Source organism: Protopterus annectens, chromosome 11.part0, assembly GCF_019279795.1.
Source record: "Protopterus annectens isolate FY-2018-M chromosome 11.part0, PAN1.0, whole genome shotgun sequence".
Taxonomy (NCBI): Eukaryota; Metazoa; Chordata; order Ceratodontiformes; family Protopteridae; genus Protopterus; species Protopterus annectens.
The window spans coordinates 975777896-975797039 of NC_056745.1; the positions used below are offsets into that span (position 1 = coordinate 975777896).

A 19144-nucleotide genomic window follows, 5' to 3' on the forward strand; every position below is an offset into this window, starting at 1 on the left:
ACACTATTATATAGATAATTTACACATATATTTTTCAGATTTTCTTGACAACCTACTAATCATAATTCTATGATGATGTTTTATGACACATTTTTTAGAACTGTGACTAATTTGTTTTATCTCTTCTGCTCATAGCCTAACTTTAGATCAAAGCATTTAACTTTGATCAAGTTTGGATTGCACAAAAGACATTGAAGGTACAAACAAATCCACGACAGAAAACAAGAATAAAAAGAAGAACTGCAAAAAAAACAAAAACAAAACAAAAAAAAAAAAACAAAACAAAACAAAGAAGTACATATAGGTGCACCACACTGCTTCAGCATCACTAAGGCTTAAATACACATGAAATCAGAAGACCATAAAAAAAGAATTCACGACCCAAGGATGAAGCGCCAAACAAGACTGTGAATAAATCCTTTATTGGAAGCCACCACACTAAAACAAGCGCTTTCGCTCGGTGCAATACCGAGCTTTATCAAGTATAAAAAGGATTTATTCACAATCTTGTTTGGTGCTTCGTCCTTGGGTCGTGAATTCTTTTTTTAAATACACATGCCCTGAGCAGGCTGCTTGCTTGCATAGTGGTGTTAACACTGGATTGTAAGTGCAAGGCTGCTAATTTGAAACGTGGTAGATTTTAATTATATGTATTACATTAACTGTGATCCAGTTTGATAAAATGATTGCATATTATTTAATTATTTATTTATTATTGCAATGTATTTTTCTTTTGTGCAACTTACATTATTTGCTGTGCTCACTATGACACTTCCTGCATTTATAGTTACTACATCATACTAAATAATTATTTATTTATTTTACTCCATTGTATTCCCATCATACAATGTCTCTCTGCCTTTCCAGGTTGTTGTGATGCACCTATAGGTACTTTTTGCTGTCCTTCTGCACGATCTTGTATACTGTTATGGATGTGTATGTACGATGTATTTTGTGCGATCAGAGTTGATTGAAGTTAAATGTATTAATCTAAAGTTAGGAAGCCAAGAGAATCATTCATTACAGTGATAGACTGGCAATTATTCTCCATAGCTTACTTTAAGAATGAAAATTTATACGGAATAACCTGTCATTGCCAAATATTGTTTCATCTTTTCTTCCTGCACCAAATCTGTAAAACATACAGTAATATATCAACTGTCTATCACATACAGTGATATAAGATTTATTCCCAAAACATGTATTACAGATCATTTTCAAAAGCCTGCACCTGCAAACTGGCTTCTGCTATTCAAAGTTGATACTAATGATGTTTCTTCTGTCTCATGGTGCATGCCATATTTTCTTTACTGATACTATTTTCAAATGATTAGCATTTCCAGAAAAAAGATCTGTAGCGCCATTTTCAACTCCACATTATGGTGACAATAAATACAGGTACATAATGAATCTTATGGTTAGTAGCCTCACGTCTTAAATCCTTCATAGGCTATGTCTTGAAACTAAAGCTACTCTCCAAATATAAGCCTTAAAACTTTCCAGGAGACTAGAAAATCCACATTAGTGAGATATATGTTATCACTACGACACATACTTCATGACACATTGCCAGAACTCATTGGATCCCTACTGCTGATCTTTGAATTAAGTCATGCTATGAATTGTAGAAATGCAGCCAGATGCATAAAAATGACAAGAAAAAGTAAATGACAATCAGTTGGAAAACACACAATTAAGACATCTGATTAATGTAAGCAGAAAACAAAAGCAGAAAGAGAAGTCAAATGTGATGATAAAGTCAAATGACTGTTTTCTGTATATTTGTGATGCTTGTATGTCTACTAGGAAGAGTGAAGTGACATAATATGCAAATGAAGACTGAGGGATTCAAACTAAGGAACACAAGATAAAACTCAATAACATCTTGAAACTACCATATCCACATACCCTAGCTGTAATCCTGCACTTGCAACTTATGTTTCATAAACCCTTTCCCTAACACTATCACTATTCAAACAAATTTAATCTGAATGTGTGCTGGGATTTTTATGCTCTGATTGCAAAAGAAAACTGTATGTTTCCGTTTGCTATTGCTTTTAGTTTCATTGTTTTAAGTTTTAGATGTGTTGAATTTCAAAATGCGTGGATAGATGGCTTTAATTTTGATGTGTTTGCATTCTGGTAATTCAATGTATATATTTATATGTGCATGTGCATACACACACACATAAGGTCACAGAGTGTGTATATGTATGTCTGTGTGTGTGTGTGTATGTAATTATAGGTTCATAGGTAGGTACTAGGCTATCGGCCCAAGGGCTAAGTAAGCCTAGTAAACAAGGTTCCCTGGCTTATGCCATCCAAGAAAGTTAATTTTCTGTGCCTCTGTCGAGCAGAGCCACATAAGTGATCCCCATGGTGTATTTCCTATTTTCAATCTACACAGCCGTTGCAAGTCTCAAACGCAGGACCCTGCACACCATAGCCAAAGTGATTTACCACTGAACCATGTCAGGTATAATTATCTATGTTTAGTTAACTTCACTGTAGATAAGCACCATTAAGGAAATTTAGCTTCATAAATTCAACAACTGACTACTGTCTGAGACAAGATTTCAATTATCGATTATCTCCCCTACAGATTATACTGATGTAACCAAAAACTATCTTGTTTTAAACATTGGTTATGATGGTTTTATTTTCCTACAGACCTCTAACAAATAATTAGTAAATTAGATGGAGATTATTATTGTGTTCTCTATATATATTTATTTGGAGTAATACGATAAGAATATAATAAGTCATAATTATGCAAATTGTGGCAAGTATTCTGCAATTAAATAGATTTAACTTGAACCGCATGGAAAAATGAACTGTATGAGCAATTATTTCCTGAATACTATACAATTTTTCTCATTTATAAATACCCTTGGGACATAGTACACTTCGTTTGAAAGTTTAATTATGTTGCTTATGGATTTTGACAAATTATAACCTGCTAGGACCTACAGTTATAAATGCAACATACATACCATACATAAATGGATCTGCTTGCAATGCAAATAGATGTGAACATTTTCTGGACATTATTCCATGGTATATTGTCAAACTTTATTATTTATGAACTATACTGGCCACTGTGATTTTGCTGATGAAGTGGGTTTTCGCCTTTTTTGACAGGAATGTTCCTTAGTTCTTGATTAGAGCCATCTCTTGAGTTGCTGTAGCATAGTACCTTCCATAGAATTAGGAACTTACACACAACTGATCAGTCTAACTGTTTCTTCTGTTATTGCATTTCTGCTGTTGGCACTGCCTTTTTAATCTCACTTTTTGTATAGCAGATACCTATACACTCCTTAAGTTATAAAAATACTTGTCCTGGTATTTAACACATCAGTGTAATTCAGAGAAAACCTACATTTCCACAAAATATTTTTTATGAAACAAAGTTTTTATTTTTATGAAGTATAGATTTTCTCTGGGATTCATTAATGCCTACACTAAGTGTGCACTGTCCTGAGTAAACAAAAAACACAAACATAACTCACACATTCTTCATACTAATTTTAATTTTTCTACTGATTTTCTTGTAGCCTTAAATATCAAAGGGAATTCATAAAGCTTACCACAAAGTGTAGGTTACATGTACATTTGATGTAATCTTTCTTGGTGACTAGAAAGCAAATTCATGAAAAAACATCATGTACACTTAGTATAGGAAAGAAAAAGAAGATAGTCAGACACCCTTCATAAGGTATGCCAGCAACAACTTGCTCACTAGTCCACGAGAAGTCAAAGGCAGTTGGAAGGAGTACTTCCAACAGCTTCTGAATGAAGAAATCCCCACAGAAGCTGTACTGCACCAGAAAAAGCTTATGATGAGAGAAGAAGAAGTGCCCACCCTAGAAGAAGTAAGAACAGCACTAAGGAAAATGAAGTCAGTGAAAGCAGCACAACAGATATGATAAAGATGCTGGGTGAGATAGGGGAGAAATGGCTCCTGAGAGTACTCACAGCAGTGTGGAGAGAAAGGCATATCCCAGATGACTGGAGAATAAGCATACCCATGCTAGTGTATAAGAACAAAGGGGACATCCACAACTGTGGGCAGTACAGATGCATCAAACTCCTATCACATTGCATGAAAGTTCTGGAGAGGGTGATTGATAAACGGATATGCAGAGTAGTAGAATGTAAGATGGGAGATGAGCAGTTCGGATTCAGATTAGGATGCAGCACAATTGACCTGATGTTTGCAGTGAGACAGATACTTGAGAAGAAGCTATAGATGAGGAAGGAGTCCAACTGGGCATTGTGCTAGACAGTCAAGAGGAGAAGGTTAACACCCGCACTACACCTCAAGCAATACATAGCCCTTCTAAATCCACACCACCAACACCCACACATAGCAACATTAAATCCACATATGCGGAGGTCCTTAACTGTAACCTGCCCAAGCAACAAGGACCTCCGAAGCTGAAACGCAAACAAACACCAATCACAACCAAAGTGTTACATAGCTCACAACACCAGTGTGCCACCCAGCAATGGCCCCTAAAGCAAGACAACATGCCTAACACTTTAGTCATAGGTGATTCTATAGTCAGGCACACTGATGTCCCACTCACCAGGCTGAACAAAGAGAAAATTACAGTTAGCTGCCTGTCAGGTGCCAGGATCTGCCACATAATGCATGCACTCAAGTCACTCCACAACAAGTACAAATATGACTCTGTCATTGTCCATGTTGGAGTGAATGACTTGAGACGTACCTCCCTGCACTACATGAAAAGAGACATGGAAAAACTCTCGGATCATGTGGCCCAGGCAGGTATGACCCTGGCCCTGAGTAGCATCCTGCCTTCGCCCATATAAGGACAAGATGATTGACTTCAACAATAGGCTAAGCTTCTGGTGTAATTCAAAGGGGATCCAGTATCTGTCTGCCTGGGACGACATGATCGACAGACCATGATGCTTTGCCAGAGATGGTCTGCACCTGTCGCCCCTGGGATTCAGGTCACTGGCTAAGGCTCTTGCCACCCCTATAGTGTCTTTTTTAGGCAAAGTTCAAAGGACAAAACCACCACCATAACAGGTACAAGCATGCAAAATCTGAAGGTAATGCTACTCAATGCTACAAGTCTAAACCTCAAAATGCACTCTCTCGAGGCACTCCTAAAAATGGAGAACATCGATCACGGTGCAGTAACTGAGACCTGGTTCAAGGCTAAAAAGAGCACCCTTGCAATGCCAGGCTACAGCTCTTATCACACATTTCAGACACCAAACCAGGACCGAAACACTAAAGGTGGAGGAGTGTCCATATTCACCAAGGATATTCACACCACCAGGCTAGTTGCCCACCACAATGCATCTGAAATTATCCAGGTGCAACTAACACTAGGTAAGACTGAAATCCAAATTGTAGCTTATTACAGATCCCCCACCATGCCCCAAGATTCTCACTACACCTTTCTAAACATACTGGAAAATATTAAGATACAACCAAACAGCCTAATAATGGGTGATTTCAACTACCCTAACATTAACTGGGAAAACTACTCATGTACCAACACCTTTGCCCAACGGTTCTTGGAATTCATAAATTCCAACGCCCTTGATCAACTAATCCATAGTCCCACCAGGGGTTCCAATATCCTAGACTTGGTCATTGCCAACATGGGAAATCGATGCTCCACACCTATGGTCACCTCCTCCTTGGTCAGGTCTGACCATAAGCTAATCACCCTTAACATCCACATCCCACCCCACCCCCATTAAGGAAACCTCCATAAAAAACTTCTCCAAAACCAAACTTCATGCTACCCAAGTCAGAATGTATGAGCACATCCACTCATGCATGAATCGTGCCATCCCAAAAAAAGGAAGCCAGTCTGGTGGTCCCCTGCCATAAACAAACTTTACAACAAAAGGAAGAAACTGTTGCAGAAGAGAGGAAAATCCCAGGCTGCAAAAAAGTCCCTTACCAGCCTCAGTAGGAAGCTGAGATCCCTCATAAAATCCTCCAAAGATAGTTATGAAAATAAAATTGCCAAAGATTCCAAAGACAACCACAAGGCATTCTATAACTATGTCAAGAATCTAAATGGCAATGCTCAGATCTGCTCTGAACTACAACAGAATGGCATTAAATATACTGATCCCAAGGATATTGCCAATATCCTGGAAGATCAATTCAGTGCCAACTTCACCCCACTCTCACCCCCTAAACGGCCCATCTCAATACTGGAAGATTGCCAAATTCTGGTAATAACGGCCACACAGGTAAAAAACACACTCTCCAAAGCTAAGAATACAGCATTCATTGGACCAGATGACATCCCGGGCTGTGTACTACATGAACTTCAAAATGAACTGGCACCTCACCTAAGTGTTATGTTTGATCATAGCCTCACCTCAGGCTTTGTGCCCACTGAGTGGCGCACAGCTACAGGTATCCCACTCCACAAGGGGATATCCACCTTGGATCCAGGGAACTACCGCCCCTTCAGTCTCACGAGCCTGATCTGCAAGGCCATGGAATGTATTATCATGGAACTTATAAACAAAGATACTGGCAACCTTCAAACACTGGACCCCACCCAGTTTGGGTTCATAAAGGGCCGATCTTGTCTTCTGAACCTAACTGACTTCTTTGAATCAGTCTGCAGAGCAGTGGATGAGGTTAAGGTGGTCCACACAGCCTATCTGGACCTTGCCAAGGCCTTTGACACCATTCCCCACACTGGAATCATAGATGGGCTTACTAAGCTGGGCATTCATCCCTACATCACTTGATGGGTTGCCAAATGGCTTACTGACAGAACCCACACTGTAAAAGTAGCCAACTCCAAACCCAGCTCCAGACAAGTGACAAGTGGAATACCTCAGGGTTCAGTCCTGGGACCACTCTTTTTTGGCATCTACTTCTCTGAAGTACAGGCCAACACTAAGGGACTCTGGCTAACAAAGTTTGCAGATGAATCCCTAAATGTGGATACTCTACAGAAGGGCCTTACAGAAACAGATGCTTGGTGCCAGAGCCATGGGCTCAAGCTCAATGCCAAGAAATGTATAGTTATCCCCTTTGGGAAAAAACATGTACCCATGAATTACCACATAGGTGGCAGTACACTAAACACTGAAAGTCTGATAAGAGACTTAGGGACACAGGTGGACAGTGGTCTCACCTTCGATAACCACATCACCACAGCAGGCACACCTCATCACTAAGGGCTTTTCATGCAGAAAAAAGGAGGTCATTGTCCCACTGTAATCATCCCTCATTAGACCCATTATAGAATACAATGCCCCATTTGGTATATACCTCTCAAGAGATCTGCAACAACCGGAAAGGCCACAGAAATACCTCACTAAAAGAATCACAGGCCTAAAGCAGATGCCCTATGCTGACCGCCTTAAAAAACTCCAGCTATACTCTGTCTTATATCGTCTACTCACAGGCAATTTCTGCTTAACATACAAGGCCATGTCAAACTCAGAGCTGTTGGACATGCTATACTTAAAGAAATCCCAGTCCCTCAGAGCCACACGCACCAGGGATCTAAACCTTGTAATCACAGTAAACAAAACATGCTGGAGGGATAGGTTCCTGACCCAAAGACTCGCCAGACTCTGGAATAGACTGCCCATACATGTCAAGCAGAGCACCTCTTTGGCTCTCTTCAAACGAAACCTTGATGACTGGATGGGAGAAAGGAAATTCACGCTAGGGATCATGTCAGTCACCCTGCTAGACAGGGGTCCAGGGAAGTAAATAGTGTGGGAAGAAATAGCCAGGGAATTGTTATGGCTAGGCTTGTATAGGCCCTAGGGCCAATAGCCTAGTACCAACCTATGAACCTATGGAGAAAGCATATGACAAGGTCCCAAGAAAGCTGATATGAGCAGTACTGCGGTGGTTTGAAGTCATAGAAACATTGGTAGAAATAGAAATAATACAGGAAGCAGATAAATTAACACAGGAAGCAGATACATGAACACAGGAAGCAGATAAATGAACACAGAAGTAATGGGCTTCCTACTCCTCATACCACTCAGCTGTCCAGATTTTCACAAAATGTCCACATTTTTGCCTCATACTTTGGTCTGTGTTTAATAACTCATAGAGTCACTTCACTAGACATTGACATTTGAGTTTCAGACTGTATACACTTCAAAAATATTTTTTTAATGCAAAGCTTTTGTGTTCTATCAACTTTCTAAGTTAATAACAGCAATTTTTAAAAATTGTTCCAATTTTCATGACTTTGTCCCCTTTATTATTTGCGGTTTTGTTCACAATTCTTGTGCTGAGAGGTTGACATGTATGATACTCCATATGTGCTGAACATTTGTAAACAGAGGAAATAAGTGTGTAATTTGCTCACTATGCCCTTGCTATATGCCAAATAAAGTCACTCAAATAAGCATTTTAATTTCATTTGATAAAAAAAAGGTATCATGATTGTAACACAGCTACATCATCATATGTATGTGAATTTTCCTAGCACTATTTCAGATTTTGACTGTAAATACCAATGTGTCTTTATTACTGAAAGGGAAATTAGGTTAATGAACATCTACATTTTTCAGGCTTGTTATGCTCCCAACAAACATTCCAATATTTGACACCAAGATGCTGAATTAGAACCAATTCTGGCTCTATAACAAAGCCTCTAAACTGGGAGTTGGAGTTTCTTTTAAAATACATATGCACACAGGATCAGAAAAATTTGCAGGAAATGCACCTGCCAAAATGGTGTGACAAATCAGCAAAAACATGTTTTTTTTTTTGGGGGGGGGGGGTGACAAGCCTGTTCACCACACCCTCTTTACTTATCTACAGTACATAGCTAAGTGCCAAGTAAATATAATTCAGACTGAAAGAAGTTATTATTCCCTTATGCTTAACATTGATAATGCCAATAACTGAGAATAACACCCCACCCTTTCAGCATATACCTTACTGGACATATCAAACAACAAGAAAAAGCCCAGTGATAAGCTATTCTGGTGGTGCAGTGGGATAAAGCTCTGACTATGGCCCAGTCAACCCGGGTATGATTAGTGGCTAGGGAGACTGACACATTGGTATGCAGGATGGACGTTCCCATAAGGAGGGGGATGGCAGATTCATTGAAATCAGTTGTGATGATCCTTGGTGAAGAATGAGGATGTTACTAACTACAAGGTGGTGGGTTCTAAAGGAAAAGGGTGGTAGACACGACTGAGCTGTCACGGGTGGGGGGGTGATATAAAGCATGTCCTCATAACATGCCTGCCCCAACCCAGACCACAAAACTGCATATGGGAGGGGGTAAGAAAAGAGAGTAGAGCATAAAAAAAGAAAAAAAAAGATCAATGTAGGACAGAAGGAACCCCCCAAATACCCTTAAGATAATTGCTAGCTCATCAAAATTGTGGACATTGGACAGTACCTGATTGGAGAGCTAGTAGCAGCAAAGTACATGACTCACTGGGACCTCTGTCAAGTGTGACAGAAAGGGGGCGACAAAAGATATACATAAAAAAGAACAAAGAAAAAGCCCAGAGATTCCTATCTCAGGTTGAAACTACTGTCTCTTTATTCAGCATGATATAGATTTTGAACTGGAGTTCTATGCCATTAGAGACCCAGTTTTCCTGTATCTCCTCTATCTTCTGTATCTTTCACAAATACCAGAACATTCTTTATGCAACTACATAACATTATATGTTCTGTATTGCCACTTCTGCCATTGTGATCTAACTTGTGGCTATGAAGAGTCCAAGGACCAGCTTGTCAACATGCTTAACACACACGTCAAATAAAGTAAATTAAAAAAAAAGAATCTAAAAGGGCTATCATCCTAGGTCTTCTTCTGCTTTGCCTTGCCTGATTGCCTCACCATCTGCCTTCTCATCTGTCAGTAACACTTCCTTTTACTGTACTGAGTATCTTGATTGACTTCAGTCTACCACTCATCTCACCAATAAAACTTTGCAGGCTTCCTTTTTAGTCTCTCTATAAATTCTGATTGGCCATTTCTGAAAATGTGCCATCTTATGGTTGAATTTCCATGACCCCCCCCCCCCATATACCCAAGACCCATTGACCATTTTAACAAAGACCATTTGCTTCAGAAAATTATGATTGCTAGACTGAACAAAAACAAATTCTTTGTGAGGAATATGCTTATTTTTCCCTGTATGCATAAGGTTCTATCCACTGTGTTTCCTGACTATGATAAATAACTTAGGAAGTGCTAAAACTTGACAGGTTTTACATTTATTTGACATTACCCCATTTAATCTATTTATCTAAATCTTACCTACACCAGTGGCACAGAACAAGCCTTGACTACAGTTCAGGCATCATGAACTTGAATAGTGGCTTTGAGTCTTGATGGCACAGGCACAGAGGATAGGCTTGCTCAGCTGGGGGGAGGGATGTGCATGCTTGGGGCTCACTTGCACAGTTTGATTTCCCAACTTGAGATATGGATAACAACTTCATTGTGTTGACTGAGGGTGGCCAGGATGTCCTGCTGATGTCAACTCCTTCAGGAAGAGAGTGGTGGTCCAGTGCTGTTTAATATCACATACCCCATACTCAAAATATTACTGGGCAGATGCAAGGATGGGGATTAGTAATTAAAGCACTCCTTTGGCAGCAATATGATATTGCCATGATATGTCCTGATCTGCTTGCCAGCCACAAAGGGCAGCACAGTAGAAAAGCAGGCCAAAAGGCAGCACAGCAGAGAAGTAGACAGTAGGTAGTTTTGTAACCTCACAGCAAAAGGTTCAGTGGTTCAATTCTTGAATGGAGTACCTTATATATGGAGTCTGCATGTACTCCCTGTTTACTTGGGTTCCAAACACTTGTATTAGGTGGATTGAATATTCTTAATTGGCCATAGGCTTGAGTGTGTGTGTGTGTGTGTGTGTGTGTGTGTGTGTGTGTGTGTGTGTGTGTGTGTGTGCGCGTGAATGTGTGCGTGCCTGTGTGCGTGGTCTACACAATTAATTTCTCAGCACCTACTTATGCCTTTGTTTCCACTCAGCTCAGTACTGAGAAGACGGAAAGTTGTTCTGAACATATACTACACCAGAAATAGCTTAATGACTTTGAGTTTTGGTGTTAGTATTTTTTTTCCTTCATGGAAAACTACAATATAGGTTTTAAGCTCAGTTTCACATTCTGGATTGGAAGAAGTTGTATTTCTTCTAGTGTGCACGCTGTAAGAACCAGAATGAATGATGTGTTAGTCTAAGGATTTCACAGACCCTGATGACTCTGTTACAGCTTTCGTTCATGAGGAAATTATTTGGGACTATTCTACTATTTATCTCACAGTCTAGGAGTGTGACAAGGTGTAACATGACATGGTAGCATTGCCCTGGAAGTAATTTATTTTGGTCACCACTTCTTTTTAGAGTCATTTGAAGACAGACACTTAACTATGGAATCTTATGATTTAATTTATGTGCTTTTAACATGTGGGACATAGTCATAAGTGTGGCATTAGTACATTTTTTCCCATTTATCATCTCAAATAAATGGGCTCCAAAGGAATAGTCATTGGTTAAATATTCTACATTTCTTTTGATTTTGATTTTATTAATTTTCTTGGAATTTGTGCTTAGATACTGTATATGTGTGTTCACTTCCTGGTTACTTAGTTTACTAACTGATAATTGTTTTACTGTATAATTGTGTTTTGTTGTAGACTACTACTGAAAATGTGGTAGTGGATTTTTTTATTTAAGTAGTGGCCTGTCAGGGTGAATCCCCACAAAGATTATTTTTTAGTGCATTATTTGATGCTGATTTCATTTCAAATGCATGAATCCTCTCTTAATAACCATTTCCTCAAAGCCAGTTTATTTATTTTTTTTTGGAATTGTTTTGGCTCCATTGCAACTGCCATCAACTACTTCCGGTCTTCTCTTCAGTTGCTGGGTCTATTGAATCTTTCCACCTCTCCCAGACTTGTTACAAACAACATTTGGGGTGTCAAATAGATGAGGGCTGTACTACTTTATGAACCGTAATTTACACTAAATCACCAAAAACACTACACTGTGCTTACCAAACTTCAAACACAGAGTGAGTGTCAGACAACAAAGGAAAGGATGGGGGCATATAGAAAATGAACAAGCCGGTATAAATGAAAATCATGAAATACCTTCCTCTCACTTGCACTGGTTCTACAAAATGTTAGATCATCAGAATGGCAAACTGATATCCTTTCCAGAAAAAGATGACCCTCTCAAAACGTGGCATAAAGGTGCTAATGTAAAGCTGAACAGGAGAAAAATAGGTCAGCTGGTGTTTGAAGGTCGTAAAAACTTAATAGTGTGGTGGACAAAAAGACATCTAATGCATGTTTTATTAACATTTGCTCAAAAAGGTAAACTACTCATTTTCAGAAAAATGCTGTATGAGAGGAAAACCCATTTTAATTTGCATTTCTGAGGTATCATCTCATTGTAACTCCTGCATCCTGACTGCTAAATGTACCTAACTTCAAGGTCACTATATGTTGGAGAAAAGTTACATTTCATAACAATAACACTTCCTGGTTCACATTTCACTGCTGAGTTATTTTTGTCAGAACAACTGTCTGTATTCTGTAATACAATATGTTAGCAGTATTGAGCAGCGGGGCTTCTGATAATGTACTATAACATTTTCTGTGCACATTATGTACATTATTTGCTGTTTGTGTAGGACCATAGGATCATAGGATATAAAAGGCAAGTCAGACCAGTAGCCATGCATACTTTTCATATACCTGCCCTCAAGGGTCTACTACCTTTTGCAAGGAAAGTAATACCCCATGAGCCCTAGTCTAGATTTAAAGGCAGCCATCCAACTGTTCATGCTGAGTTTGAAGAATGACTGGGAATTACATTGCTTGACATGCTGGGGGAGTCTGTGGGAGTCCATTCCAGAGGAAGAGAAGACACTGGCTGATAAATCTATGTCTCCATATTTACTGATAAAGGTTTAGATTTGCCAAGGAAAAGGAGCTTAAGTATAAATTGGGGGGGGGGGGGGGTAAGCTAGAGACAGTTCTCTCCATTAGGAACATGTATCATACTGAGCACAAGGCTAGAGACTCCACTCTCTTTTGGTAGTTTAGGTTTTTGAAACCAGAAATCCTTTTTGTTAGGGATCTTTGTTGTTTTCAAGTTTATTTTAATATGTTCAACAAGATTCTTGCCAAAAGATGCTTTACCTTCAACAGTAGGTCTGATATGACAATAACTTCTTTAGTTTTAGAAGAGATGCCCCTGGTAATTAGTTGTGAAATGTAATAGGATTGCCTAATCACTGCAACCACGTGATGGTGAAATGAAAGCGTACTATCAACCCATGTGCCCAGATCACTAATCACTGATTCTTGTGGTATAGGGGCATTTTCAATGTGGTAAGATGAAGAATGTTTTATCATCCTGAAGAGAATGATGCTACATTTCTTGACATTTAGTTTCAGCCCTTATTCTATGCACCAAGAATTGACTTTAGTTAATTTTGTAGGGTATATGTATCAAAGAAGATTTGACATTCACACCCAACTTGCAGTCAACAGCAAACTTTAGCAAGAAATTACTGTTATCAGTTTGGAGGTCTGAAAAATAGATGATAAACAGAAGGGGACTCAGCACAGATCTTCTATCTTATGGAGGAAGTGCCACCCACACAGAAAATTTGCATTCTGTCATTAAGCCAGTTTGCTATTCATCTTACCATGTAGGGATTTATGTTTAAGGCTACCCACTTATAAACAACTGCATTATGTGGCATGGTATCAAATGCTTTGGCTAGATCAAGGTACTCAGTATGGATTGTGTAAACATTTTTGACCACCTGAGTTATGTTCTCAAAGAAGCTGACAAGCTTCATCAGGCAGGGACCTGTCCTTTATAAAGCCAAACTGCTATTGGTCAGAATTTTTTAGTTATGATTTATGAGGTGAATGATGATGAGTGCTTTCACTTTACAGATAAGACTTTATCTATCCCTTGTTGTAAGGCTGAAGGGGCTATAGTTTTCTGGAGCCATGGAGGGTCCATCCTTATGAAGAGGCATTACTACAGCAGTATGCCAGGATTCGGGGACATAGCCCTTGTCAAGGTATATGTTAAACAGTTTGAGGAGAGGAAAAGCAAGTGCATGTCTATCAGTATTTATCAGACCTCCCAGTATGTTGTCTGGACTCATGGAAGAAGTGTTCTTCCTCTCTGAGAGTACTTTAAGAAACTGGCCCTTAGTGCTAATGGGGGAATGACTAGGGGAATGGCTGAGATGGGATGATAGTTTAAGGGAAGAAATTTGCTGCAAAATTCCTGGACAGTATGCTTTCAGTATTTTTGGGGTTTGAATGGGAGGCTCCATTATGGAGAATCTCAGAGCAGAATTAAAGTTACTTTTCTTAGCTTTCTGATGCAACTGAAGAAGAACTTAGAATTATCCTATTCTTCTGTCCCCATTTGTGTGATGCTTTACTGGTCTTTATAGTTGCTTTTAGTTTCCTGCTGAGGTTTTTAATACTATTTTGATGCTGTGGGAATTTGGGCCTGTTAAGCAGTTTAAAGAGCTTCTTCCTTCTTTTTACAATTTGTTTATGTTGGTGGATTAACAGGATGGCACACCTGGATTTGAGAGAGATTGCTAGGTCAATACATTTATCTAAATAGGCATGAAAATCACTTGCGTAACTGGCTGAATAACTGGGGTCTACTGTGTGCTTCACTTGAGCAATATGTTTCACATTTATTGATATTACATTCCCTTATATATATCTGTTCATATATTTGTGCAGCTGATCACTCTGTTTCCTAAATATATTTTCAACAGTTCCAAGGCAGAAAATTGATGACCTTTAGACTGCCACTAAAAAATGTAAACAAGAGCAGACTGATAGAGAGAGCAAATCAATACTCAGTAAAACAATGTTCAAGCATTTTTGCCCTCCGATATTGGGGCTGTACCCCAACACCTCTGCTAATCGCATATACAAGCTATGAAATTGCTTTATCTTAGAGTAGTAATAACTCTCAAAGATAATGCAGGCTCATTATTAACACACTTAACATACTCATGACATATTTATTACTACACTTTTCTGTATTGATTCTTCCCAGCATCCATTTCTAACCCATTGCTGTATATGACTCCAGTAGATCTAATTACAGATTCCTCCAGGAAAGGATTTTTACTCTGCTTACATAACTAAGAAAATTATTTCTGAATATGTAGTAGTGTTCCTAGTATCAGATGCTAAGGAAGGAGAACACTGTTACTTATACATCACTCTATGATTAGATGTCATGCAAAGGATACAGGGTACTAGTTCAATTCTGATTGATATGTCAGAGTACTATTAAAGTATGTCAGCACTTCAAAAAAGAAGGGCTGTTCTTTCTTGTGAATAACGGTCACTGCTCTTCAGAGAGATAAGGAAAAGTCTTAGACTAATAGCCTCTCTGGCATGCTATAATGTGGGCATATGTTGCAGAACTGTCTTGTAATTCTTTTATTTTACATGTTCAGGTACTGAGACACAGCATTGTCCAACATCGGTACGTTTCTTCTTCCTTTACATTGTAAATGCAGTGCTCTTCATTGCTCTGTATGTATCTAGATAATGTCTTCATTTTTATTCCTCTAATAAAGGTATGAATGGATCAGTTCTTTTTGGATCAGTTCTTTTTATTTTTTGCAGCTATATTGGCCTACCACAACAGATAATGGGGAGGCGTGCTTAATGCAAGGAAAGGAACCGGTAAGTACTGAACTGCAAAATAGATTTGATGCTGATAGTAACATGTTGTCATCTACAGGTCATTCTCTCAAGTACTTATTTATTTGGCCAGTGCTGCCTGTAGGATAAAGCCACATATTGCTGCACTTGTGATATTTTGATTGTATATAACTGTCTGCATGAAAAACTCGATCATGGTACATTTTTTCCTGCTATAAAATGTTCTTTGTAGTGAGGCTATGTTCCAAAATATCAAGGTGACGCCCAGATATAGAATGTCAAACACATAAATAAGGCCTGTCAGTGCTTATATCTACCAACTAGCATTCCACGAGTTCTTCATTCTGGATTTGTTATTTTAAAGCTTTAAGGAGAGGCGTGTTTACATCTATTTAGAAGATACTAAAGCTTGTTTATTGGATCCCTTCCATTTGCTCATTTTGAGTATTTGGTGATAATAGTAACAGCATGACAAACTGAGCTAGATGGAATCTTGGCACTTGGAGTGGGAGAACAATAAAGGCTTGGAGCATTTATTTGATAGGAATGCTGCTAGCAAATGACTGAAAACTGATGAAAACTGTGTAAAGTGATTACTTTTGGATTTAACATTTTACCATCAAAGACACTGCATAACAAATAGAGAGCTATAAAGCTTTATTTTATTTTCATAGGAATTGGCACATATGTACAGTTTTTTTTTGTAGTGCAGCTGCGGGCAATTTGAAAACTATAAGATGTTGTTGATATCCTTTAAAATAAATATATGGTAGGCAGTTTGTACACCTTGCTTACCTACTTTAGTGCATTAATTATAACCACTTAAAACTTGCTAGACTTTAAATATGCAATGTTGTGATGTTGCTATCTACAAATTCTTATAAAACATATGACTCAGTTTCATATATTCACTTTGATTTCTGACATTTTTCTTACTGTGTTCAGAAAGAATGTGCTAATTACATCCGAGTACTCCAGCACTACAACAGAACTCATTTGTTAGCGTGTGGTACAGGAGCTTTTGACCCAGTCTGTGCATATGTACGAGTTGGGCACAGGACAGAGGTAAGATTAACAAAAGCATAACTAAAAGGTTGTGCATTTTCATTTAGATTATGTTATAAATATTGTGTCATAAAGTAAATAAATAAAAATGCCTGTATAGACTTCTTTTTGGATCTTCATATGTGACCAGGGGCCTCTCTTTGCTCACTGGTCTACTAAACCTGATTAACCTTCCTGGACTATCTCCAACTCATGTTCTGGGCTAGTGAAAAGACTGAGTCACCACTGACAGTGTTGCGCTGCTGTGGAAGAGTATTTTTTGATTTAGTTCTAAGTTCTCACACCTTCTGAATACCCATCATTTTCCAGGAAAGAATATGTAATGGACTTATTGCAGCATCTTCCCACCTCCATAGTTAATTAGACACAGCTCTGTCTCACTGAGGATAATACCTACCTTGTGCATCCCTAGAATCCATCAGAGATATCTGAAAGTAGTATCCAAGTGTATGTACCAGTCCACCCCAACCTCCAAGGATGGGCATTCCCATGCTCCTTGAGTCACCAAAAGGACCAAGACTCTTACTAAACTCAGGTCATCTGTGCCACAGTCAGAGCTTTATCTTTCTATACCGTGGGCATTATAACACAAACTGTCACAGCACTACTGATGCAATATAGCAAAAAAAAAAAAATTTCGGCAAAAGGCATGCAAGATTTTTACATTTTCATTTACTTGTGATACAAATTGTGGTTCATGTTAGCATCATTTGCTGCAAGCAAGCAAATTTTGTAAACTGAAACAGGCAAAACCAAACTTGGAAAAGTGATAAGTGCATTAATACATACTAAAAGTATTTGTTTATTTGTTTTCTTGTATTTTTCCCTGTTTATTTATTTTTTTCTGTTTATTTATTTAATTGGTTTACTACTAAGGATAGTTCATCTGGGCCAAATTACTTTTCAGTGAAGGCCAAGATCCAAGCAGTATACAGTAGTAATATGTGCCAATGATAATTGAAGGAGTTTTCTGAACAATACATCTGTCATAAGAGGAAATACAACAAACAATGAGGAATAAAACAGAGCTTTATAAACTATTAGATAAATAAAGTGTGTGTGTGTGTGTGTGTGTGTGTGTGTGTGTGTGTGTGTGTGTGTGTGTGTGTGTGTGTGTGTGTGTATGGGTTACCTTCAGAACATCCCGGAGTTAAATTAAGGCGTACGTTAAACTAAATTTCCGGCAACGTTGTCTCATTGTTTTGTAGTTTAATTAAGTGGGAATTTGGGAAAAGAAGTAGGCCCACATACTCATATATATATATTTATATATATATATATATATATATTTATTTATATATATATATATATATATATATATATATATATATATATATATATAAGATGTATATCTATATAAATATATATATATATATATATATATATATATATATATATATATATATATATATATATATATATATATACACACACACACACACACACACACACACACACACACACACACCTAAATATAGTTTTAGATATTATACTACCTGAAATAAAATAAAATAATACAATATATTAGTCAAGTTGTAATTATGAAATGAAAGTTCCCAATTGTTGGCATTAATCTTTATAAGTAATTTAATATTAATGCAAGCTGCCCTAAAAGTCTAAACCTTTTGTTCTTCTCCTCAGAAAAGTTCACTTAACATCTCCAAGTTCAGATGACAGAAAGCTAAAGTTTAATGGATAGCATGCCATGTCATCATCAATGCTGACATTGATGTTTAAAATGTATTACATATTAATGCCATGTGTAAGCCTTGCTGTTGTTACCATCAGAGATATCTGTGTAATATTTATCTGTTTACCTTTGTTGATCTTTACATTCATCAGCTTTTTATTATACCAGAAATACTACCAATTGTTAATGGCTGCAGTGGTGCAGCAGTTAGCATTGTCGCCTCACAGCAAGAGGTTCTCCAGTTCGATTCTCAGCTGGAGCACCTTCTGTGTGGAGTCTGCATGTTCTCCCCCCAGTCGAATGAATTTAAATATATGTAGGCAGGTGTGCCTTCTTTGAAGGCTGGACGTTGGGCTGGCAAGTCAACATCATAAAAATTCACTGCCAATCCTTAGCAGACTGGAGTTCTGCCGTGGCGACCCCTAACTGGGAAAAGCCAAAAGAAAGACTACCAATTGTTAATATGTTACCTTTGCTGTATACACTCTTGTACTGTACTCATTTCATATGTATTCACTCTATGTATTGTTTTTGTTATTTGTGGAGCTTTTCTCCCCGGGCATCTACTGAAAATGGGCTCATAACAGCCCAGTGGACTACCCTGGTTAACAAATGCAATTAAATAAATAAATCATCAATTGATTAACCAGGCAAGCCCATTGGA

The 19144-nt window shown here is 38.2% G+C and overlaps 1 protein-coding gene across 1 annotated transcript in view; it reads left to right on the forward strand.

The window, feature by feature from the left end:
* Positions 1 to 19144, forward strand: part of SEMA3E (semaphorin 3E) — a 949587-nt gene that overhangs the window by 471725 nt on the left and 458718 nt on the right. The window contains exons 3-4 of the mRNA XM_044088353.1: positions 15687 to 15746; positions 16671 to 16790. Of these exons, the coding sequence (XP_043944288.1) occupies positions 15687 to 15746; positions 16671 to 16790 (180 nt within the window). The remainder of the gene's footprint in view (positions 1 to 15686; positions 15747 to 16670; positions 16791 to 19144) is intronic.